This window comes from Triturus cristatus, chromosome 1_2, assembly GCF_964204655.1.
Source record: "Triturus cristatus chromosome 1_2, aTriCri1.1, whole genome shotgun sequence".
In the NCBI taxonomy this organism is placed as follows: Eukaryota; Metazoa; Chordata; class Amphibia; order Caudata; family Salamandridae; genus Triturus; species Triturus cristatus.
Window position 1 is genome coordinate 912,812,517 of NC_140580.1, and position 27,032 is coordinate 912,839,548.

A 27,032-nucleotide genomic window follows, 5' to 3' on the forward strand; every position below is an offset into this window, starting at 1 on the left:
TATGATGTGCTTGACTAGCATTAAAAATTCATTGATATTTAATTCGGTGCATCTCACAAGATCTGTGTGGTGTTCGCCACAAACAAAGGAAAGACACTTTGCAGAGGTATTATGGTGAAGCAGGTTCTTATTGGATCTCATCCATCAGCCAATACTCAAATCAACTCTCATCCCTAGAATTACCACACATTCTCCTAAGCACGGTGCAGAATGTACATCTTAATAAGTTTCTATTACAGAACATCCGTATGTCAAACCTCAATTTGTACTCACAGAATGTGGTCACAAGTCTGGTTGTATCTAGTGGGGATGGAAATGCACAGCAGTAATGTGTTCTGTGGGCCACCTTCTGGGTCGTGTGTTCCTGTGCTGGCTGGAGTATTGTTGCCAAAATAGTTAATGATCGAGGCAATACATAAAAACAATTAAGAGTTTTTTGGCGTACACGACACAAGTGTGGTCTTGCCTCTACAGCCAGCTGTCTGTCAACTGTCCTGATTTGGAACTTCCACACTCAAGCCGCAGCGCATTTAGAAATATTAGCGGAATAACATTCTATGACTTAAAAGCATAAGACAACACAACCTGAGATGCGTCTTGCCTTTCACGGTTTACAGATCTTCATCCTCCTGACTGCACAAATATGCAGATGTAGGAGAAACACGGGGTCGTGGGACCCCATTGCCTACACAAGTAGGGTCCTCAGTGACACTGAGACGTGGTATGCCCAGATCGAGCATGAGGCTCTGGCAATTTGATGGGCCCTCAGGCACTTTCACTTGCATTTCTGTGGGCAGAAGTTCCAGGTGGTAACTGACCACAAGCCATTGATCCCTCTCTTTGCTGGCACTGCCAGAAATGGGCCACGTGCATAGAGCGAAGGGCAGTGCCGCTCCAACCATATTCCTTTTTGGTTTTATACCGACCAGAGATCAATAAACCCGTAGACTACCTGTCCAGGCAACCAGTACACCAACAGACGACAGTACTGCAGAAGAAAATGAAGGCGCTGAAGAATTTGAAAAAATGATAATCCAAAAGGCCTGCCTTAGGGCGCTGTCGCTAGAGGAGATCCTCAGCGGGAACAGATCCAGTAGGGGTGGCCCCGCAAGAACCAAGCAGCAGGACGGCCCCGATTCAAGTGGGCTTGAGAAATGGACAAACTTTGAGTCAGAGAGGAAGTGGTTGCAGCCAGAAATATGGACTATGGCCCAATCCCACACCCGGTCAGAGACTTAGAGATCATGTGTGGTATATTCCAATCCAGAGAATAATCTGTTGTTCATCCCTAGTAAAAGTTGGGAGTACCACCCGGCTCTACTATACTTCGCAGCTCCCATGCAACTGGAGGGCCGGGCGCAGACCAAAAGTATTGATAAATGCTGAGTGATCGCTTGTGGTCATTCGCCGATACCTAATTACTAGTGTCTGTGTCAGGTGATCTGTTACACTCCTCTGCATACTTGCAAGGGCCTACTCCCCCGAGAGTGCCAGACTGTACCGAACTCTCCTCTTTAAACCCTCACACACAGCCGTGGTTGCCAAGTTTCCAAGGTCCGCGTTTGATGTGCGGCCCAGTCCTGTTTTTTCCTTTGAATTGACGAACTTGTCCTCTAGTTTTCTAATGAAATAACCAAGACCACAAGTCCCTGTATTCAAAGAAAAAACTTTGACTGGGGCAGAACATAATACGTGGACCTAGGAAACTTGACAGGGATGATAGCTCCAATCCATCAATCAGCCCATTCAATGATAAAAGCGCCGACACTAATGAATTCGCCATTCTGAAACGCTTCTATAATTGGCAGCAGTTTTTAGCGTAAACATACTTTAAACTTTCTTTGTGGGAGAGTAAACGATTGAAGACAGCTGTAATCAGCAGCGTGGCGCCCAAAGCTGATACGTTTTCAAATAACGGTTAGCGCTCTAGTGTGTTATCGAAACGTTATTATTCTTAGTCCTTTTTCTGTGTCTAGCACTGTCAGGCAGGCTCTCCTCTTCCGTCTAGAGTTTGCGGCTAGCTAGCTGCCCTTTCTCTATGTCTACTGCTGCCGGTGGTTTGGTTTAGCTGTCTACTGCCTCACTGTCGGTATCTCTTCCTTACTCCCGGTCAGCATTTCCCCTCCCCCATCCCCTTTTCGGTGGCCATGTTCCTCTCCATGCTTTGGGAGCTTCCAGGAGAGCGGCAGATTTTTTTGTCCGTGCTGCTCTTCTCGTGGACCGTCTATCTATGGGAGGCCTATCTCAGCCATCGCCAGGTGAGAGGGCTGAGTGATCACGTTTACACAGTACAAGTATTTGATTCAATGGAGGCATGGTGGAGGGGGGCGGGAAGTGAACTCATATGAAGTGCTTATGTCGCACAGGTCGTTGTCAAATTTTCTCCTATGGTGAAGGGTAGTATCTATCATAGTTTCACTTAATGTTTTCCTCGGTGGCACACGTTTGTTTTTATAGGTTAGGCAAATAGGAGCTGTTCTTGTTCCCTAGTACATGCATGGTCTGATGGGATATTCTTGTCTCTCACGCCCAGGGCTGCCAAGGTTCAGTCTGCTTATGTGTGACATTTCTGTTTGTAATGTGCTTATTTATGACGTTTCCCAGGTTCACGTGCGACACTTTGAGTGACTCTGTATTGTAAATGTAGTCAATGACCCAAGTAATGAAATTTCATCCACTGATAGCAGCCCCTCAGCTGGGGACTTGTTTTAGCAGAAGAAGGAATTATACTGGAAACAAAAATGGATTTCAGTGCAGGCTCCTCAGGAGTCTCTCAATCAGTGGTCGAAGTGGTGTTGATTTTAGGGGCACGACGTGCCCATACTTTTGAAATTTCAGAAAAATACTTCTCCTTCTTTCAACTTAAGTAAAAGGGAGAGAGTCTTCAGTGCTGTGAAACCGAGGTAGGGGCAGACAGATAAACAAGAAATAAGCCTTATAACCAGGATGACTGCTTGCCTGAAAGAAATGTAAATGTGAACAACGCGCTCTTTGGTTAAACACCAAGCTGAAATTTATAATATATTGGTTACTGATGCACCTGATTTACTTCTTTTAACTGAAACCTGGCTCACGGAGGAATCCTCTCCTGAGATTTTAGCTGCCCTTCCAGACAATTACTTTTTTCTACACGTTGACAGACGCCCAGGAAAAAGAGGTGGTGGAGTGGCTGCTGTTGTAAAAATGGAAATATCCGTTACTACCATGCCACACTTTGAAATTTCATTAGTTGATTCGTTAGTAGTTAAACTGGATCTACACGGTAGCTCACTACTATGTGTGATACTGTATAGACCCCCCCACAACGATGCCTGACTTTCCTAAAGTTTTAGCTTGCAATATTGCATCCCTGACTACAGATTATGATAAAATTCTGGTCGTAGGAGACCTGAACTACTGGGCTAATGAAACTGACGAGGGAACACTGTCTAAGGAACTTACGGTTCCCTCATTAGCCTTAACCTTACTCAACATATTTATTCCCCTACGCATAGCAGAGGCCATACCCTTGACCAAGTATGGTCCACCAATGTTATTTTGAATGACTTGGTTATTCAACCATGCATATGGTCAGATCATTTTATTATTAGTTTTAAAGTGAACAATTTATCACCGTTGAAACACACTCACAATTTAAGAAGTACCTTTAGAAATTGGAACCGAGCTGACCCGAAAGCGCTCCTAGATACTCTTTCCTGTGAGCAGCCTGCTCCCAAAGGAGATTTGGATAACTGGGAAAGAGGGATCACTGATTGGCAAAGGAAGGCATTTAATATTCAGGCCCCTCTTCAGATTAAAAACATGGAGCATCAAAATGGTTTACAAAGGAGTTGAAAACCCTAAAACTCCTTTTACGTCAAGCCAAACGAAAGCGGCGAAAATTGTACTCTGGGGAGGATAAGATGAATTATACTGTAAAATTACATGCGTGCAAAGTAGCCATTGTGGAAGCTAAAAGAGCCTTCTTCACCAATAAGGTACTTAACTCAGACAACAGCTCTAAGTACATTTTTAATATTGTAAAAGAACTTTCCAACCCGAGTCGTGTGACCCCACCCCTCATAGCCACTCAGGAACTTTGTAACGATCTTAATGCTTTTTTTGTGGAAAAAATAAAAAAAATTCAAGATTCTATTGGTTCCATTAACAACGATAATGAAGACAACATGGTTGATCCTAATTCCTTCTCTCTTGTCACCTTTCCCATGCTGGACAAGAAATGTTTTCTGGACCTAGTAGCGAAGGTCAAATCTGGCTCCTCTATGAAAGAATACCCGATTAGCATAAAGAAAGAAATCATTCAGGCCTTCCCTGACACCTTCCTTAACTTGCTTAATCTTTCCCTGTCCCATGGCATGGTACCACCAGCCTTTAAGGAAACAGTGGTTATTCCACTTAAAAAAAAAAAAAAAAAAGCTGGGACTGGATCCTAAAAAGCTGGAGAATTATAGACCCATATCATTACTATTGTTTCCAGCAAAACTTCTGGAGACTCATGTAGCAGCCTGCCTTAGTTCCTTTTTAGAAGCGCTAAGTTTCTGGACTCCCACGAGGCTGGTTTTCCTCCAGCACACTCAACTGAATCTGTGATTTTATCTGTCTTGGACGATCTTAAAGGACAGGCTGACATTGACCGTTCTCAGGCCCTCATCCTCCTAGACCTGTCTGCGGCTTTTGACACCGTGAACCACAAAACTTTGTTGGATCGCATCGCCGCAGCGGGCCTCGGAGGATTGGCTCTGGACTGGTTCAGCTTCTTTTTAGAGGACCATAAACAATCAGTGTGGCTATCTCCTTTTAAATCTAATTCTGTTGAAATGAGGTGTGGGGTCCCACAGGGTTAGTCTCTTTTGCCAATCCTGTTCAACATTTACATACTCCCCCCCCCCTAATCTCGAGTCTCCGGCAGTTGGGGATTAAAATCTTCAACTATGCTGATTACATGTAGCTAATTTTCACTCTGGAGAACACTACTGAATGAAATGATTTTGTCAGGAACTCCATGATGCATATAAAAACTTGGATGGACAAGAACCAATTGAAACTCAATTCTGAAAAAACAGAGATCATTCCTAGCAACAAACTGGTTCATTGGATACCCTCTTACTGGCTCCCAGAGCTAGGTGTAGCCCCAATTCCTAAACCCGTGATAAAGAGCCTGGGTCTCCATATTGATTCAGACCTCTCTGAGTGCCCAAATTAGTTCAGTCACTTCTGCCTGTTTCATCCAACTCCGCAAATTGCGTAAGATTAGATGGTTCTTTAGTAAAGAGGCCAGTATTCAAATTGTGATTGCCCTTGTTCTTTCAAAAATCGATTACGGAAATGCCCTCTACCTTGGGATCCCATTATATTTGAGGCACCGCCTTCAGATAATTCAAAACCAAGCAGCAAGAATCATCTATCTTAAGGATAGAAGATGCCACATCACTCCGCTGCTTAAAGATTTCCACTGGCTCCCAGTGGAGCAGCGTGCAATGTTTAAAACTGGCAGCATTCTTTTCAAAGCCATTCAAGAAACAGGCCCTAGGTTCATTTTCTTGTGTATTAGTAAACATATGTCCCAGCGTGCTCTGAGATCAATGCATCTGAATCTTTTGACAGTGTCCAGAATCAGACGCAAGCGCATTGGTGGGACACGGTTCTCCTTTCTGGGCCCAAAGCTTTGGAACTCACTGCCTCCCTCTATTAGGCTTGAGGCGGATTACTTGCGGTTCAGGAAACTACTCAAAACGTGGCTGTTCACCCTGGCGTACAACTAGCTGTTTCTTTGCTTTCTTCCTTCAATCCTTCTTCTCTGTGTCCCCTTGGCGCCAAGAGACCTTTTGGTGAACGAGCGATCTATAAATCACCATGTAACATAAGTGGTCAATCTGCAAATGTTAAGGATGCTTGGAAGCCCATATTGGCTTTAATTTATGGAATCTCTTTAAGCTTTCTGATTGTTGCTTGAACATGAAATAACTTGAGAAAAACAAGAGACGGGCGGCTGGCAATACAGGAATAGTTCCTTTAATTAAACCATGCAGCCGGGGGGCACAGTCACTGGTATAGGGTGTGAGGACTGTTGCGCCTTATAATCTTTCTGGGGTAGGATTTATGCAGTTCATTGAATGTCATAAACAGTTATGTCGATCTTGTTTTTTGGTAAGGAATGTGAACAGCTGTCTATGGAGTCAAAAATTAATGATTCCGATAGGAAATCTAGGTCGGCCTTGACATTGCATGGACACAATGCTGCCATTGGATAATGTGTCCAGATGTCCAGCATGTAATCACTGTCTGTGCTGTGTCCTGATTGGCTATGTGTTCCTAACTTTGTGGCATCTGGCATTATGGTGTTTTGAGAGCGCACGCACCCTTCCAGCCATGTGTGCTTTATTGGGGCCAATGTCCCTGGACCATTGTGGTGTCGCTGCGCCTGTGTGTGGGCTTGATCTGGGATTTCTTGTTTCTGTGGCCTGCCAATCAGTGACCTCGAGCTTGTGTCTCAGTGCCTGCCTGGCTATGTATTTCTTAGTCGGGTTGACCTGGAGTTCATAACGGGCACATTTGTCAAGAAATATGCAATTTCTTTTTTCTACATGAATGTATTGTTGTTCATATTGACATCCACTTTCTCAATATTAACATGATGTTTCAGATGTATTCTTTTTGAGAGGTATTACAAGAGAGCTACCAGCTAAACTGTGAAGTGTGTATTTTAGGGACAGTTATATAAAAAAATAATTGTACTATGTACAATCTGGATATTACTAAAATCTATGTTTTTGAAGCCCTTTTTTTATCTTAAACCTTTTGTGCGCATCTTGTAGCAACCTGTCTTATATAGGGAGTAAAGCAAGTTTAAAGCAATGACTTGCATGTTCACAATGCTTTGTAAGGTGTTGATGGTGGCAGCGTCTCCCCCGAGCCGTTTAGACGCCAGTAAGCGCTGCAGGAAGCATAAGTGGACTCAGTGGAAGGGTCAGCGCTGCATGATTTCCTTGGTTGGGAATTTTAAAATTACGAAACATTGTTTTAATAATTAGGCCACAGTATACTTAGTAATTGGTCATCTGTTCCCCACTCACCCGCATCTATTGCTAGGGAAGTCTGGGCTCAGTTGCTAGCCTGCACGCCTCGGTCCGACTCGGTGATTAACACCGTTGAGCGGAGGGCGGACAGGCAGACCCAGTCACTTCCGCATTACGGGCGGTTAGCGCTCTAGCTTTTTGAGTGTGAGGACTACAAAGGCTGCTTGTCACTCTGAGCGCGCAGCGGTCGCGCGCAGGGGTGCGCCTACGAACGTACCTAAGACAAGCCGATGAAAAGCCCGTCTGCGCTCATCCGCGACTGGACGAGGCTAGGGGCTAGAGGATATGGCCCTTATAGCCACTCGCCCTGTGGACCATATGAAACCTTGGGTAATATACTCATCATTAGATTTATTACGTATTTGGAAGCCACCACTTCAGGGTTGTACAGGAGGAGGGGGAGTTCCACCAGAGGGACCCTTTGCCTGTCGGAAATGTTTATATCAAACCCTCAATGATCACCCGTTATGCGTTCCGTGTGAATCTACCACCATAACGGCAGTCCCTCGGGGCATTTTTAAGAGCAGAAACCTTCTGTGCAACATCAGATCTCTGCCTAAACACTACAGTGAAGTTTGGGACATGATTGCCTCGGTGCAACCGGAACTTTGTTACCTGACTGAAACATGGCTAAAACCTCATTCGGTCCCAGCCATCACATTAGGAATCCCAGAAGGTTACAAAATAGCCAGGTTAGATCGTCCTGCCAAGACAGGGGGAGGTATTGCGATTGTATATAAAAATAACTTATCAATCACCATTTTAGAGGAAATGAGCACTCCAGACTTAGAAATTCTGGTTTTTAAAATCTGCATTTCTAATAAAATTGGCCATAAAGGGGCACTAGTATATCGCCCTCCGGGCCCTTGTACCGGCTTTAACATCCTGCTGTTGGAGATACTAGCCAGACACATTGATGCGGAGAACGAATTTGTACTCCTAGGAGACTTCAATGTGCATAGCGATCTGAAGGATAATGTAGATGCACAGTCCTTACTAACTGATACTTCTTTGTTAGGTCAAACCCTAATGAACACTGGTCCCACGCACTTAGCAGGCCACACTCTGGATCTCATTTTTTCTAACAAACCTAACACCCTGATATGCGCCCCTCCTACACAAGTTAATTGGACAGATCACTTTGTTCTGGAATTCCTTACCTCCCATTCAGGTAAAGTTCCACCTCTGGTGCAAGCCTTTCCTACTACACGTAGGCAATGGCATAGGATCACTCCGGAAATATTTCAGGAGCAATTTGTTGCCCCTCTCATTTTCTCTGAAGAAAATGTCGACAAGGCTTTGGCCAATTATAACCAGGCTATTCTTAAGGTGGTTGATTGGATTGCCCCCATGAAAACTTTCAAACCACGCCTAGCTCGCAAACAGGAACCATGGTTTTCTGAGCATTTAAGATTACTTAAACAACTGGCGAGAAAACTAGAAAAGGTGTGGAGAACGACCCATGATGAAACGGATAAGAATCATTTCTGGGCAGCTCTTACTGAGTATCATAAAGAAATTCGAAGCGCCCGGAAAACCCACATAGAGTCTCTCCTCTCAGCCGCAGGTAATACTCCCAGGATTCTATATCAAACCCTACAGTCATTTGTGAAACCAGCTGCTTGTGAAACCTCTGAACTAGCGTCACAAGAACTATGCAACGAAGTGGCTCAGTTTTTCACAAATAAGATAAGTAAGATACATGATGACATTACTAGATCCAATCTATCCACTATTGGAGATACGTCCCTACCCTCGGAGAAAGAAAAAGAGTCCGGATCGACGACCTTGGAATCCTTTCCTCCTATCTCCCTAGTGGAGATTGAATGTTATCTAGGCCAGATTAAGAGTGGGAGCCCCTCAGACACTATCCCGGCCAGAATCATTCCGGTTGTAGGAAGGATTCTGAGCCCACAGATTCAATGTCTCATCAACCTCTCATTAACGGAGGGTCAAGTTCCTGGGGAATGGAAGAAAGCACTAGTAAGACCCATCAGGAAAAACCCTTCCATCCCCTGGACTGACATGTCCAACATTAGGCCTATCTCTCTACTTCCTTTTTTGGGGAAACTTGTAGAGAAACATGTGAATAAACAGGTTTCACACTACATTGAACAGGCTGGTAGGCTAGATAGCTCTCAGTTTGGTTTTAGACCAAAACACAGTACTGAATCTGCCTTGCTATCTGTGACTGATGACCTTCATATGTACCAGGATAGAGGGTATTCTGTGATCTTGGTATTGTTGGATCTATCGGCAGCGTTCGATACGATATCTCATAAAATCTTAATCGAATGTTTAACTACAATTGGCATTGAGAGCACAGCACTAGCCTGGCTAAAGAGTTTTCTATCTAATCGTACCCAAGCCGTTAGCATGGGCTCCTTTCAGTCGACTAAGACTTACATCACGAAGGGGGTGCCACAGGGCTCTTGTTTGAGCCCAACTCTTTTTAACATCTATGTGGCACCCCTGGCCAGAATTTTGAGAGATTTTGGGTTCGTCCCCGTTTCTTACGCCGACGATACTCTGCTCCTGTTCCCTTTCAAACTCCTCACCGATGAAGTGAGGGTGGCCTTTTCCGAAGGCATGAAGGCTGTGGCAAAATGGATGACTTCAAACTACCTTCAATGCAACGTTAATAAGACCGAAGTCATGCTTTTTGGGGAGGTAAGAACTTTGTGGACACCGGATTGGTGGCCATGCGAGCTTGGCCAAGTACCAGAACCTAAACAGGTGGTAAAAAACCTAGGGGTACGCCTCGATCGGGAGCTCACTTTCAAACAACATGGCAACTGGGTGGTTGGACAATGTTTTCATGTTATTGGACTTTTACGCAAAGTTTTTCCACTATTACCTGATTCCACCAGAAAAACTTTGGTACAGGCACTAGTATTGAGTCGCCTGGATTATTGCAACGGACTCCTGTTGTCAGCTAATGAGGGAGTCCTAGCAAAACTCCAGGTGATACAAAACACCGCAGCAAGACTTGTGCTGAATGCCCCACCTAGAACTCCTTCCAAACCCCTCCTTGACAAATTACATTGGCTCCCAATCCGTAAGAGGATTACTTTTAAGATTTACTGCCTGATTCACAAGACCATACATGGATGTGGACCTTCCTACTGGAAGAACAAATTTATTCCATATAATCCCACACGGTCTCTTAGGTCTAGCAGTCAACTTCTACTTAGAGTACCTACCATAAAGAAGACCAGACAAGGCGGGAAAGCCTTATCGGTAGTCGGACCTACTTTATGGAACAATCTTCCTTTTGAACTCAGACAATGCTCAGAGCACCTTAAATTTAGGAAAAAACTCAACTGTTCTATTTTAGGAATCTCTCATCTATTCATCGCATGTACCTTTAAGCGGAATTGAACTTTACGCTACCTGCTGCTGCTGGCCTCTTTTCATCTCCCTCTCTCTCTCTCTATTCTGTGCGCAGAGATACTCTATTCAGAGTCGATTCTAGCGCGGTATAAACCATAAAAATAAAAAAATAAAAATTTCTGTCACAGACTGGGACCTTGTAGCACACCACTCTGGATTCCCCTTGGTGTCTAGTTCTCAGAAATTTCTGAGTTAAGTAGGTTTCCCTAAGTGGCTGCCTGGTCCGAATAGTGCATCCACTCAGCATGACAAGCAAACATAAACTTGGGTTTACCCCCACTCTGCCGGGCCATATGTCAAAACTCTGCACTAACAAATATGCATTCCCTATTTCTTGCCCTGTGGAGGGGGAATGCACTATGTCCAAGGTGGGGAGAAATACTGTTGGGGCTTTAGGGGTGTGGTATAGGCCCAACAGCAGAAGAGTCTGCCAACACCCCATATTTTCTTTTCACAAAAAATGCATGGTATGTACTGGGAGTAACCTCTCTCCATACATCTACCCTTGGGGTTAGCAGAAAGACTGTTGGGCCGTTTCTTACATGGGGCAGACTTTCGGCTCCACTGAGAACAGATGAACAGGGGTAAGCACCCCATATACACTCCCAGAGGAGGCAGAAAGACTCTTGTGGCTTGGGAGGTCATGGGGGGGATTGATGGGGGTGAGCACAGGCCCATTACGGGTCGCTCCATCCAAACAGTAATTCAAAAATATTCACTGGTCCACTGTATGGTGTAAAAGGCACTGCATGTACTGTAAATATACCCGCCATGATGACAGTAATGTGCTGATACGTGTGACGACAGGATACTATTGTAATATACGAAGTACAGATTTATAAAGCATGAAAAAAAAAAAATATTCACTGGTGGTCTAGTGGACTTTCTGCTCAACCGGGGGAGGCAGATGGGGGGCAAAAACACTCCTGTGCCTTGGGTTGGGGAGGAGCACAGGCCTATTTTCGGCGGGGGGCCACACCTCCTCCCGCCAAGGATAATGAAACAATATTTCTCGATGGTCTAGTGGGCATTCTGCCTTGCCATCTCCCCCCGGGGCAGATTGGGAAAAACACCTTATGTGAGCCCCCCACAAAATACTGATTTGCTTAGAGTTGGAGGGGCACATATTCATACCCAAATAGGCCGCTCTCACTGCAAGAAAACGTCTCTGATGCCTAGTGGAATGGATCACTCTTTATGGATCGTGTGCTCAGTGAGATCCCCAAGCAGGGATCCACTAGGGCGATACAGCTCTGGAGAGAGACATTGTCCCCTTTCCGGCACTGTCTCTCCTGTGTTGATCGGTGATCAAGGGTACAGTTATGTCCCCCAACATTGATCATAAGTGAAAGCAAGCAGTGCCATAGTTAGAAAACATCCCATTTTACACCTACAACTTCAGTAACGTAAGAAGGCCTATTTAGCCAACTATCATTTAATGAAATAGTCTTAACTATCTTGGATAATGACAATCATCTTGATTAGTAACTTGATTTGTTGTTACGATATCCATATATGTCATTACCTTAATTCGATCAACTATTGTACAATACTAAGATCCTTAAAACATTGAGTTTACATAAACTGTCAAATTAACTGTTTTTTAAAATGTTTATTTGTAATTACTTTATAGTTCTATGTCAAAGAGGTTATTTATGTGATTAGCCATACAGCCTTCATATTTTATTTTACAATATTTAATGAGATTCAATAAATCTATAACACAAAGAGCTGATGTGTTTCCCCTTCCTAGACTTAGCAGTATGGCCCTTTCAAAGGCAGGAATATACGAGCACAAAGTCAAGAATAGAATGTGGAAAACCACTCTCAAGTACTAGTGAACACACATGTCTACAGTGACACAGCAAACGTAGGCACAGAACACATATGTGAAGAAGTGTTAAGTGTGTATAGGGTGTCCCAGTGTGGCAAACTCTTATTTATATAAAAGAAGAGGTACATAGTGTACCAGAGGTCATTGCGGACATCAGATTATATTGTGGTGGAAGGAAATGAATAGGAGTTATTACAAAGGGAACCAGTACCTGACTGGTCCTGTGGAAATATGTCAAACTGAAAGACAATAAAAACTGGTATTGTTTCCAAAACACTGTAAGTAGTGCAAGTTAAGTTGAGTAATGGGAAGGAGTGGAAGGAGGTTAGTATTGGATGTCAATTTATGAAAAAGTGCGTGAATGTGTCTCTTGAGATCCTAATGTGAGCAAATGAGATGGTGTTCCGTACATGGTGCATCACCTACAGTCTGCTACGGCAATGTGCTGTAAGTCCAATGCTACAAGAAATACTCCTTTTATTTTCATGGAAAGAATTGTGTTGAAGGGAAGTGGAAGTATGTTTGAGCTAAACAGAAGTTAATATTGGAGGAATATTGCTTTAGGCTAGTCTATGACTATGAAGAAGAAAAGGGCATAAAAGGGTGAAGACCTCTCGTTTATACTGAAATAACACCAATTGTTGTACCGTATTAGTACAGTATCGGAAAGTGGGGCTCATATTAGTTGACATAATCATTTGTCTATGTCCACAGAGAGGACGGAATGTGTGCTGGATACCTGTGTGTGTGGTCTATGATGTATCCGAATTTGATTATAAAGGAAGCAGGTAAAGCAGGCAACATAGTTATTCTACACATAGATGATTGCATAAAGGAAGCTTATAAACATCTAAATGGTTAATCCGGTTAAAGAAATATCCAGCAGGATCCTATTATTGAAATCCCAAAAAGTTTATCACTGAGCTCCACCCCACAACCCCGCCCTCTCCATGGGGTGCGGTGGCCGACTGCGCACTAGACACCAGGGATTATGTTTATTTAAAGAAATAAATATGGAGTGGGGCATCAGGCCTTACCCTCCACTCCTAAGGCTGCAAAAGTTTTATCCGACCACATGGGAGGCAGATAAGGAGTGTGGATTATCCCTAATCTGCCCTACCATGGGACAGAAAGCCAACTGTACATCCACTGATTTTTTTTATTTTGAAATGGAGATGTGGGCCTGGTTACATCAGACCACAACCCCTCAACCATAAACCTAGCCGTTCTCTCAGACCCCACCCAGCCTCCCCAACCACCCGTTAGAAACCCCCATAGATGCAATAGATTTTTTAAACAAGCCTGGCCTGACCTGACATCAGGCTGCATCCTCGCTTTGAATGCCTCACCAGAGTTTGAGTCCCCATGTGACCTACAGCATCTCCATCCACATGGCAAGAAAGAGGAAATTTTGATTTGTTTCGGAGTAGTTTTGATATATAGGATGGCAGAGAGGCGGTAAATACCAATTTCCTCTCACTTGCCATGGTGAATGACCTCACTATTTGGGTTCTGGGTGAGCCGCAAAAAGGGAACCCTATGAAACCATGGGCATTTCTGAAACCTAAAGGGACCCAGGGGAATCCGGGGTGGTGTATAACTTGTGTGCATCCCACTACATTTTCATATCCAGAATGTCTTCCAAACGATTAACTATGGCTAAAATCATGCATTTTTTACACATTCGTGTGAGGAAAAGTTCTGGAATCTGCAGGGATCCACAACATTCCTACCAACAGAAGGTAAACTGAAACTGAACACAAGTTTACAATATAACTGGGATGAGCTAAATAAATGAGACACACAATTTATTACAAAAGTCTATACGTTAGTTTATTTTGTACCAAGCACAACATTGTAAATATTTTACGCAAAACAATGTACTTTGAGTGCAGAATCAACTGTTTAAAAAATGCTGGTTTTTTTGTGCTACCATGCATGATAAAATCATCAATTGTTGTTTGAATACCATTTGCAGCAGGATCTTCTGAATACATTCAATTTTCAATCTTGAAAAAGTATGTATCTTTAAAGCATTGGGATCTTTTTTTCTAGCAGGGTGTTAAAATGCCAAACCGCTAGATAATAATGCCTATGAGAGAATGTGTTGGATAATTGGCCTTTAATATAATAAGTATTTCCTTGCAACATTTAGTTTTATTCTTTATTGCTATTTCAGAGAAGGATCTACCAGACAACTACACATGTACCGTCTGAACTGGGGAAGATTGTGGATTCGGAAACCTTTGAAAAATCCAGACTTTATCAGTTGGATAAAAGTGCTTTCGGTTTTTGGTCAGGACTCTATTCAGAGATAGAGGGCACAGTAAGTACTGGAGTTTATGTAATGGTATGTTTGTCTTTCACCTCTGCTTCATTTAAAATTTGGGACATAAATCTAATATCCCGATATTGACACATTCTCTGCATCTTCTGAACGACAATAAATGCACTTCATATGTGGATCAAATGCTTTCAAAGGCATTTCATTTCTCTGTGTACCTTACACACTGAACATGTCTTAAACTATGACGCAAACTTTAGCAAAGTTAGGCATGTTCTACCTAACAAACGTGCAGCATCCAAGAGCATGATGGTGTGAATGTCGCTGTTTGTTCCTCCCCCTCAGGTTATCGTGCCCATTAACCTGATGTGTGCGAAGGAAATATACTGATTATATACATGATTCCTACTTAAAATTATTGCATGTACGTTTGGGCCTTAAATTTTCTGTGTTTGATTACCTGGAAAGCAAACCTATTTGTAGCTTTAAAATCCTAGAGTCTAGTACCGCTGAAAGGAAAGGGCCTTCCTTTGGCGGGATCCTGGAAAAATCAGCCCTCAAAGAGAGAACATTTTGTTTACCATACACATATTACACCAATGGTGAAATTATATTTTCTTTCTGTTTTTCATCTTCAAACACACAATGCAAAAAATTACCTAGAACATCAACATGGATTACAATATGTGGAACTCCGCTTCTGCTCAAGTTTGTCTTTATTTTCTCTCTCTTGTAAAAGATAAAAAATATTAAGACACTTTTCCCATAACTAGCATCTCATGCAAGGGAAACATTTTAAGGCAGTCGAGCACCAACAATCCCAGGATGGATCACAGTGGCATCCAACACTTCTTCTTTTCCAACAGTTCTTTGATGCAGTAGTTATTTTTCAGGTCTCGCCTAGCTTTTCAGCGCATGCGTTGCTCGCTCTGCGAGATCTTTTGTCATCTGGTTGCTTTTGGAAGTGGGGTGGAAGCTCCACCTCTGCTTTTCATTGGCGCGCTTCACACTTTGTGAAACGCGCGCTTTTGATTTGCAGTGAGTCTTTTTGGTCCCCTCCCTGTCTCCTTTCCGGCTCGCCAAGCCGGACTGGATATTTAGCTCGCGCACGGTGTCTCTTGTGCTCTCGCACGGCTTCTCTTCTGCCTTGTTTCTTCCATTCCGCAGCTGCAGACGAAAGGCAGTGCCCAGCGCACGCTAATATTCGGTCAACTTCACATGGCCTCTCCAGCAGGAAGCGCCATTCCGGAGTTTTAGAAAATGAAAGAACTCTCAAGTTGCCTCAAACTGTGATACTGTGCTGCACGGCACCAAAGAGTAAGACAAGAAGATTGAGTAAACTGCGCCTATCATCAGGCACCAGTCATTTGGCAAATCATGCAACCCCCACTGCCCGCTACGTGTACAGCATGGATCACCTTTACATTCACTTTGCTCGTCCTGTCCCTCTACTCACCCGAAGGCGTTAGAAAGTTTAACGCTCGTTTTTCCACCTGAGCCGCGAGAGGAAACTTCATACCCAACTTCAGGGAAAATCCATAAATATGCAAAGCAGTCAGCGACCCGGGACTACCGAAAACACGTCTTACTGTAGAGGGGTGGCACACACAGTGGTCCCCTGGGCTAAAAATACTTCAGTTTGTTCTTTATTATACCGTGAAATAAACTTGCCATCACGCCGTCTTCTTTGTTCCAATCAGTGATACAGTGAGTTAAGAATTACTGGAGTTCTTCCTTGCGGTTTGCAGTGATGCGGTTAGATAAAATGCGTCAGATGTGCATTGTGATATGGGGTGATACAGAAAGTAACACATCAACAGGGTGTGAGTTAGTGAGATGTAAGAGTCCAGTGTGTTCTTTACTTCTTGTAAGTGTGTTAAGACCTAGCGATGCAGTGTGATAAGACCTAGCGATGCAGTGTGATAAGAGATGGGCCAGTGGAATTATGCGGCAGGAGAGAGTCAAGTTATGCAGCAGGGTTAAATACATTTTACGAAAAGAAAAAGCAAATTAAGCGCAGGTATAAAGAGGGCTTATGTAGCGCACTGCCAAGATTTCAGTTGTCTCGAGGCGCCTCCCGGCTGAAGAGACTGGGCCAATGTTGTGCAGAGCTGAACACTTGTGTTCAACTGGCTTCCGAGCACTTCTAATTGTAAACTAGAGGCTTTAGGGTGGGTAACAAATAATGCCATGTGCCCAGGATCACACGGCTTTCCTCAAGCATCAATTAATAATATTGTATCTAAAATGGGGGCAAAGACCGCTTAGATTTCCTTTACATCTGAAAACACGTATGGAAATGTGACGACGTGTATCTTATGCCGCCCCAATGCATGCCTCAAATGGGCAGATTAGATTTCTGACACCTCCAAGGGTGCCCGTCACCTGGCCCCCATCCCACAACCCCTTCCCGAAATATGTTTAAATAAAAAGAAATTGCACTCTACCTGATCTGCGTAATCCAACCAATCTCAAATAAAAGTAACCTTCAAAAAGTTTCTAAGGAAGCATCTTGTAAATTTCTCTGGCAAATTTACCTCGAAGTATCCACTCAGTTTCTCAAAATGTTGCTGTTAACACATGAGTAAAAGACATTGTCATTTACAATGGCAATAGCTCTAACTGAAACAATTGCGAGACCTATTGCATTTTTAATGCTTGTTACTCCTCTGCTATAAAGATCCAGAACACCAATTCCTAGTCTTACAGCTTTACTTATGTCTAAAAAATATTGTGGAGCAGTTTTTAGCCTTACTGGATGACTTGAACCTCTATTTATGTTCTGAAAATATTTGTTCCTGTGAATAATGTTATGTTTTTCTTAAACAATCAGTGGCAAACTGAAGTAAATTATGACTGCACACTCCCTGTCAATACTTCATGGAATCAGTACTACCAACAGTATTCTTGAAGGATACTGCTTTTAGGGCCTTCTGTTGTGAATTGGTGGTTAATCAGTTTACAAATGACTAAATATAGAACATAAAACTAGTTGGATTTCTAACGTGTAAAATGAGTATCCATTTATTTTATTACTTCTTTCTCATAGTACATCATCCATCAAGACTGTAGTTTTTCACAATGATATTCTTCAAGTAAATAAGAGTATGCGTTCTCTGTTGACATGATGACAGTTTATTATTTAATCAACTAGAACCAGAGACCACAAATGTTTCTTCCACTGTGACATATAGCCAATCAGGATTTCATCTGGGCTAAATCAAAGTTTTCTTTTAGCTTTACATTGCAATAAAAGTGTAATTCTCCCAGTGTACATATTACAGGAAATCTAAGTCATCATCTTCTTCATTTTGGTCCATCATTCTCTGTTTCCAATACAATTATTTTTTTCTCCTTTGAAAAAAGATGGAGATCAGGTAGTCACAGATGTACTTTGACCCTCATTTTCACATTCTGATTTTTCTTTGCTGCTACTAGTGATCGATGTCTCGGAACTGTCATTAATTTTGGAAACCACCATTGATGACTTATTATGAGGACTAATCTTGGGCTGGACTAAGTCATCATATTTTGTTTTATTAGATGTCTATACCCGCCTATCCACATAATTCCTTTTATCCTATCTCAGCTTATTAGCCCATTCTATAATTAATGTTCTCTAGGTAATTTTAATGATATATTTTAAGATTTCATGACTTACATTAATTGATTCACAAGTTCAAGTACCATTGCTATAGCAGTAACTAAGCATGGTATTTCATGAAAGCCATACCAGCGGGAGCCTTGTTTTCATGTCTTGTACATTGTAATTTTACACTTTAGGATCTTGTCTTACGTTATTTTTTTGCCCTTTTGTGTTCTCATCCCCCCTCTCTGTCTCTAACCCTCCAGAGTTTTTGTCTGACTAGACCGTCTTGGTATTGTTGCCTGCTGTGTACAGGTTTGTCCTTCAGTTGGATCTTCGTATGTGGGTGGTCTCTGTATTGGAAAATTAATGCAGAGAGTAGAGGAATTCTGAGTAGAAATTATGCTACGTATTGCTGGCATTTCCTTTTTCTGTGGGACTTTGCTGGTATGGAAGAGACTAGGGGAGGTACGATGGGGGCATAACCTTAGTCCTTGCTATCTGCCTCAGGATATTTGTCTCAGTTTTCCTTCTTGTGGCTTCCTTTACGTCGATATACAGCAAGGGTATTCAAGATTAACGGGGGTCTTGGCCTTGACTTCCTATTTACCGTAAGAACATTTTTAATTTATAGATATAAATATCTTTTCGTCAACACTAACTGCTTTCTCAAGCCTAGGAAGCCTTCAGCTTTGAGATTGACTAATTTAGTGTCCCATTAGTAGTGCCACTTCAACTGTGCAGGAGCATGTCTAAAGGGGGTAATGTGTTTTCCTACCACAACCAAACTTCAAACGTAAAGCCATATTTTGAAGCAGTTTCAGATTAGCTATCAAATAATTAGGAACCCTAGGGTGAAAGCTGTTGCAGTAGTCCGTTCTAGAGCCTAAGAAATCAGTTTGCCTTACTCCAGTGAAAGTAAGGGGGTAACGTTTTTTTCAGGCCTTTGAGTTGGAAACATATGTGAACAGTATTATTGATCTGATTTGACAAAAACTTATCATCAAGGTAAAAGCCCAATTTTTTTAAACCACGTTTGTGGATGGAGGCCAAAGATCTGAGGACCACCAGCTGTCACACTTGATCGTATAGCTATAGAGAAACACTGTAGTGCATACAACTGTAAACATTGACAGACTTTGCTTAAATGCAGTTTGATTATGTTCCCTGGGGCTCTCCTAACGTATTATAAGCTGGGCATCATCAGCGTACATCATGAAGAAATGGCCAAAAGATCAACTAAGTTGTGCCAGGGGAGCGACATACATATTTAATAAAATAGAAGAGGCTATTTAAACCTCTTTTATTTGTTCCTGACGATAAGAGTACAACCATTATAAATCCTTGCATCTGACCCCAATCTCCTGGCTAGCTATAATTACTTAATGGGAAACAGTATCTAAAGCGGCAGACAAGTCCAGAAGGGTCACAGCTGTGCAGCCACTTTTAGTGCAGAACCCACAAAGCTCATTGACCAGTACTACACTGCTGATTCAGTGCTGTGGTCTGAAGTCAGTCTGAGCTGGAGCCAAGATTAAATGCACTTTGGAGAAAGAAGATAGAATGTTACTTGCATGCTTTTCCAGAATCTTAATGGGAACTGGCAAAAGAGATTTCTTTTTGAAAATTGGTAACATAGTTGTGTATTTCCGGCTTGGGGGAACTACCACAGAATTCAATAAGGTATTACAAAGAGTTCTAAATATCATTATACGGGAATCAATTTCCACATGCACATTACATGCATCGCAAGGATTACAAGGTTTGGTAGAAAGCAAAAGTTATTTCAGAAGAACAGGGGAAAGGAGATCAAAACAGTGTAGTGGTTGCTTAAAACATATAGAGAAGTCATTGAACTCAAAATTGGGGATGTCCAGGTTTGCTAATGTGATAAAATTAAAACTGATTTTGTTAATTTTCTCAAACGCAAATGATGCAGAGTTATTACAAACCACTTAGGGATGTTACAAGCTAGACAGCTGGGCTGGGTAAAAGAGTGCAATAAAAAAATATACCTTTGTCAAGTTGGCAGCTGCTTGAATCAGGTGTGTGACTAAAGTAGATTTGCCCAATGTAATCTTTCTTTTTTTTATAATGAGGAAGGGCCGTTGAATACATTTAGTTTATTTTCTATAATATAGTCCCTATGATACGATCGTTTTAGTTTATTTACATTCTTTCTTTAGGAGAAGAACGTAGTCTGAGAATCACGGTGTAGGTGGTTCAACATGACCTGATATTTTTTTTCTTGAGTGGTGCCTGAACATCATGAGCTTTAGATATGCACCTCTCATTTAAGATTGCAGCCTCTGGACTGTCAAGAATAAAACATGATTCAGAGGCATCAAAGACTGTAGAGAATGAAGCTTAATGACCTTGTGCCAGACGCATGATTGAATCACCTTTGTAGGATATATCTGTAAGGTTTCCAAGATCCCAAGTAACAAAATTAATTGTTGAATAGCCCATGGCATCGGCTTACATTTAGTACGCTCAATGCTTACTCTGCTTGAGTAAGAAAGGTCTCATGTAATTTTTCAGATTCCACTTGTGACAGCCAATCTGTCCACATCTTAAAATCACCCAACAGTAATAGGTTAGCGGTTGAAAGGGCAAAAGGCGATAGAAATTCATGAACTGAGATGTTCAAGTGAGAAGCAAGAGTTATGGGTTGATAAAGTAAAATCCCAGTGTAAGAGCAAGCGGGGAATAATTCCACTTTACAACCAACTAACTCAACGGAATTACATATATGTAGGGTCAGAGAACCTACCAAATAGGACTTCTTAAACATCACCAAGACCCCTCCATCAGTATTTCTATTCAGTCTGATAGTTTTAACACCTGTGTGGCAGCTAGGTTAAATGTGTCATATACCAATGTCTCCTTGAAGAAAATCTAAAAAATCCAAAGATAAAAATAAGGGCATCCACATTTCCCTGATGTTGGGGAGCGACCGAAGGTTTAAAAGGTTGTAGCATAGAAAATAATGGGATTGTTTTTAGTGTGTATAATTAAGCGGCAATTCAGGAGCAGGATCAACATGCTTATTAACGATATCCCTATTAGAAACTGACGGCGTGTGAGGGTTAAGCATAATGAGTAAGCCACTAGAATAGGTAGGGTGCCGAATCTGTAGAGAAGCAGCATAGCTCGTTCAGGTTTCTAAGATGGCATTGGAAGGTGCAGACTGGCTTGCTTTTGGTGCTGCAGCAGCGTACAGATACACTTGTGCCTCCTTTAAATAGTCCGTAATCGCGTCCTTGAACATGCTCAGTAATGTCTCAAGAATAGAATGCTGACCTGATGCCTTCAGAATTGTCGCTACTTAATAATGCCAAGCAAGTGAACTACAACAAATAAAAAGGGGAACTTGTTACAGAGAAACACACATTTAAAAACATTCCCCCAATTAAAAAGATTTGCCCAACAATCAGCAAAGTCAAAGGGATTATGTGAGAGTTCATATTTCATATTTGAAGGGAAGACGCGCTCCTTAATGCTGGAAATTGGCAGGAATGGTGCCCTGTCACGTGGTCACTAATATTTTCCAAAGTATAGAACACTGACTTGATGTCTTGATTTTCCCAGCAGTCAGCAAATTCCAAGTGGATTCGGTGCAAGTTAAAATTGAGCATCTAAAATGGGTGAAGAGCTAGTTTTAGATATGTTTTCACGTGTCGTTTATTGTTTTATAATGTAGGTTTGGAAAATGCAAACCTGTTCTACATAGGTTAACATGAGCAGGATAGTCCAGCAATTGTTGTAAAATGAAAATATGCATTTTCTACATTTGTTTGAAATCCTTAAACGGTGCACATAGATGAGTGGCTTTTTTAAGTACCGTTTTAAATGAGTTGTTTTTGGTATGTGGTTTATGCAAATGATAAAAGTACAGAATTTTATAAAATCAATAGGATGTTTAGACTGAAGAAACACTTCTAGAAAGGAAATAATATTTTGTTGTTTATCATGCAAAAATTCAGGCCTTTTTTCCGTGGAGAAATTAAAAGCAACCGTAACACTGTTCAATTGATAGAACAGGACGAAGTTTCCTTCAGGGAGTGAGAGGGGTGGAAAATAGTATTTCCTTCGGAACGTTGACCTAAGAAATGTCAAAACGTGCCTGCAAGAGAAAAGGCATCAAGTCCTTTACAGATCCTCCTGCTCTGCATATATTGCTGACAACATAATGTAACCTATTATGAGCAACAAAAAAATCCTAGAGACGCCTAAGTAAGGGTTAGGGTACCATAGAACATCAACACAGGGAAGAAGAATTAGGATGCCATTGGGCATTAACAAAAGGAAGGATTAGGGTCCTATTGGACATTAACAAAAAGAAATGTTTGTATCCTATTAGGCATTAACAAAAGGAAGGGCTAGGGTCTTACCTGGATCTGCACGTCTGATGCTCTGTTTTCACTGTTGAGGTCTCTTTCATTTTTAACCCCCCTCAATTCTCTTCACCTTTTCTGGGAGACCTCCAGGCTCAATTTCCCGTTGTAACTTCCATCCTTCTCCAACGCCTTTCTGTTCAGTCTAGCCTTTTGCCATGTCAGCCTCTTTTCTCCACCTTGTCCTTGTGAGCAACCTATTTAACACCCTTTGATAGCTCTTTCCCCAGCTTAGAAGTATTTGCTTTATTGCCCCCACCTAGGTATTCTGCGGTCCTCATGTTCCACAGTCTTGTTATTTTGCAATTGCTGTGTTTTTATGTTCCCTTTCCTATCTTCTTGCCTTCTCTGCCAATTATTCAACTCGTGTCTGTCATTTGTCCTTCCTTTTGGACAGCTGTTCGTTTTCCATTCCACAGAAGATGGGTGAGTGCAGGAATAATTACTTAACAAAATGTATTAAGGTGAACCAAACAGAACACATATGTTTGGAAAGCCAACTAAATTAATTATGGCAGTCGTAGGCGCTCTTTACTTTCACTTGAGTTTTTTAGAGTTTACATATTCAAGAGTATAAAAAATAAGACAGTTGTTCTTTTTTACGAATATCACAAATATGTACACACATACAATTTTAATAAAAACACAATTCAGGTCAATCTTGGCCTCTCCCGACAACATCTTTCAAAAAAACAAATGATTGGTGGTTCTAATATTCATTCTCCTTTGAATTTGTTCTGCCATAATGAATTTAGTTGGCTTTCCAAACATATTTGTTCTGTTTGGTTCACCTTAATATTAACATTTTGTTAAGTAATTTCTCCTGTGCTCACCCATTTCCATGGAAATCTCATCAGCCCAAGAGCTGCAGTGAGTATTGGGCATGCCCCTATTTTTAATAGTTTTTCATTCCAGACACTTCTCTGGCCAATCCAGCCTTTCTGTTCTACAGCCCTGCCAGTCTGGATACAGTGGACGTGGACCAATTGCAGAAACTTGAAATTAAGTTATCATCTGTAGATACCAAATTGACACTTCTTATGGTGTTAAAACATAAGCCTGGGTTAAACCCTTATTTAAAATGCCATCAAGAGTTCCTTCGAATTCTGCCTAATGCCCAACCTTCCATTACACGCACAAATACTGCGGTCTATGCTTTTTACCTGGTTTTGTGAATGTTTGGATTCCATCCAACTCATGGTACAAGTCAAGACTAAGCTCAAAAGAGCTTGGTGGGTATGCTGCCCGGTCTGCAGAGACTACAAACTCTCTTCCCATGGAGGTGAACGACCCACCGTATTGTGAGATCCCTACCACACTAACCGGTATCCCACTGCTTGTTCAGCCATTGCTTGAAAGTCGTATGAGTGTACTAAGCAGGCGTCAAAGTAAGATTGAAAAGCAAAAGAACGATGGCACTAACTTGCTGGGAGTTAAGGCTCATTGTTTGTTTCCTGGCCTTGGACACCCATTCATCTTATGCCCTGGTGCCGACAGGGCCGCCATGTTAAGAGTTTCCACTGCTAGAAGCAGCTGAGTTTATGCCTGGGAAAACCTTGTGGGTCTCCCACCTCTAAATGAGATTGGGGGCTACCAATTTTTGCTGGGTGCCCATTCTTCAAAAATCTAAATGGCCTTGTTAGAAATTCTAACATATGAAGCTAAAACTAGAAGAAAGTTACTGTCTTCCAATAAAACATCATTCTATAATCTGCTTATTCTCCTGTGTAAAGTCCTGTCAGAGTCCTGTCCTAACACGAAATAGGTGTATGACCTCAAAGGAAGCGACAAGAAATGGTACCAAGATTTAGACAGACCCTTTGTGCTATGTGGGCGGGCTATTCTGTGGAATTCACAGATTCACACAAACGACTGATCTGAGCTCCGGCCAACAGTAGGGACAAAATAGGGTTACTAAGCAAAGCGGCGCCTATTGAACTCAAAAGTTTTTTAGGCTTTCTGGGTTTGTTTTCCCCTGATATTATGGTTGGTACTGTGGGGGCTATTGTGAGTAAAGCTATATGAAATTGCTTAAAGAAATGTCGTTGAGTGAGCCATGTTACCAGCAACATTTGGATTTTTCTACCTGTGTATCATTGTACCAGTTTTTGATTTAATGTTTGTTTCTTTCTTTTTAGCTGATTCTACTTCTTGGTGGAATCCCATTTCTTTGGAATTTATCAGAGCATTGCATCCAACAAGCTGGGTTTGGATCTGAATATGAGGTGGGTTTAAATTTACAGATTCTTTTTCGTAAATTGTGTCACTTTGCTATTTAAATCTGCTTTAGCATTTCAGTATTTTATAAGTGAAATTGGACATGATATTCCTTCTCTGAGTCTTGGTTAGTTATGCATGCGCAGAGCTTCACGTTTTGGTTCAAGTATATTTATTATTTTATGATGGGCTTCTTCAGAGCAATTTATGCCATTTTAACTTGATGTCAGAGGAATGGGATAAAGAGAAGAGTGAGAAGCAGAGGATAAAATAGGAAGGATCCTTTTGGATGGAGAAGTCCTAAAGGCTCGTGCCCCACAGATGGTTTAATACTGTGCTCTGGGTAGCTGGTCTAGGTGTCTAGCGAGCAGGTAGGGAGGAAGTGTGGGAAGGCAATCGGTGAGGGAAAGTGGCTATGCAAGGAGAAGCAGTGTATGTTTGTGGGTGTGCAGTATAACTTGGGAGTGGAAATGCCTTACTTTTTAGGTCTTTCCTGTTACATAGCACCAGCTGTCTGGTTGCAAGAGACCTTTTGTGGACTTCCCAAGAACTTACAATGGTCTTAAGGCCCACCCATTGCTTACCATTGGTTGGCTTTATTTTCACTTTAATTTCCTAATAATTAGATGGCTTTAGTTGTCCTTCTTGTTCCATCTTGTATTTGTCATTCCCCTGTAGAATCGCCTCATTCCCATCCTCTTGTTTGTCTGACTTGTGGCCTTCCTCTACTCTCTTGTTTTTTGGTTAAGCACTCCATGAGAGTGAATGCGGTTCAGCCTCTTTCCCCATTTGCTTCTCCCCTCAAATGCTGGTCTCTACCTTCGTTCTCCTTGTTGCTGTCTCACTCATGTTGCTACATGCTCTCTCTCACGCAATTACGAATAATAAACCCAGAAGTGGCTATGAACGCCCCTTTTATTACCCCAAAGCCACTAAGAAACTTGTCTTTTGTTGTTGCAAAAGCATATTTGCCTTTTCGTTCCATCCATCCTCAATGATTGCTTTTCCAGAAATTACAATTCATATAGCAGAGGCTGCAGAGGCTTATTCTTTACCTATAGCCACTATTACATGTCTGTCTTGTTGCAACATGTTGACTTATTTTTTGTTCCAGCTGGCCTCCGAAAGTGCTCTTCCAACAACTGCTAACCAACAATTCATCTGTGACTATGGATGAATATATTTGGTCCTGGCTTGACCGTGTGACTGTTGCTAGACGTTATGTGATGAACCTAAAATAAAGTTTTCATGTGTACAATGTTGGACTTTGACTCCCTTCACATATTGGTGGACATGAGGTACATATTTTGATTGGGCAAACGTGTGCTTACATGAAAAAAAGTGCTTCCCCCTCCACCCAGCTGTGAATTTTTTTGTTTATCCAGCTGCCTGATTCGCAGGGCTACACTAATTTACATGGATTTTCAGGCGTGGCTTTGCAGCACAGCTGTCACCTGACCTAATGTGATCAACAAAAAGAGCTTTCAGAGTACTACTGAGAGAAGGGCTTAGGCTCCACCTACATGTTAGTTTATCTGATTACAGGATTTGATTGGCTCCACTGAAAAGAGTACTTTTATTGTACTTTTTTGGCTTGTATCAACACTTCTATTCAGAGCGGCAGGTCTGAGTTTGGTATGGAGTCAAGTCAGTGATCATGGCTTTAGACCGGATGTATTATTATGAATGTTAAAATACCTTTTATAATTTTATGACTGTGTTTGATAGTTGCCGTGTGGAAAAGCTTATGCTTAAACAGTAGGTCTGAGCTGGTTATGGTGACAAAGTACAGGCCTGATTGGTACACTTGGAAATGTTACCTTCAGTGCCATAGGTCTGCTCTGTTTATTATGACACATTATGGCAAAGGCATTTGGTCTCGCTTATTTATTGTCTAAATCATTGGTTAACGTCCTGTAAGCCTTTAATATTTGTTTTCACTTTGTGTTACAAGCTTTAGATATGTGTGTTGTTACAGGTAATCTCACAGATTACTGTAGTGGGCAAGGGTTTGGCATTGGCCGCCCCTTCTTGACAAACCCCGGGAGGCTTACTGTTATGATTCTTGTTAGGCCCTATTGAGAGAGGTTGTATATTGTTTTGCATGCTATATTTTTTCTCCAAATGTTAATTTCAGAACTGTATGCATGATGGTTGCCAAATTATGTGCACTTGATAAGGTGTTTGTTGGTTAAAGGGTACAGCCAACAGTAAAAAGTATAAGCCTTAAGGTGTCACTGGGAAA

At 41.9% G+C, this 27,032-nt stretch overlaps 1 protein-coding gene across 1 annotated transcript in view; it reads left to right on the top strand.

Annotated features, from left to right (window-relative positions):
* The first annotated feature begins 1,970 nt into the window (after window positions 1–1,970).
* The window catches only part of ZMPSTE24 (zinc metallopeptidase STE24), a 149,244-nt gene continuing 124,182 nt past the window's right edge, over window positions 1,971–27,032 (top strand). Inside the window, exons 1-3 of the mRNA XM_085609667.1 lie at window positions 1,971–2,258; window positions 14,483–14,629; window positions 24,709–24,795. Of these exons, the coding sequence (XP_085465793.1) occupies window positions 2,148–2,258; window positions 14,483–14,629; window positions 24,709–24,795 (345 nt within the window). The 5' untranslated portion in view covers window positions 1,971–2,147. The remainder of the gene's footprint in view (window positions 2,259–14,482; window positions 14,630–24,708; window positions 24,796–27,032) is intronic.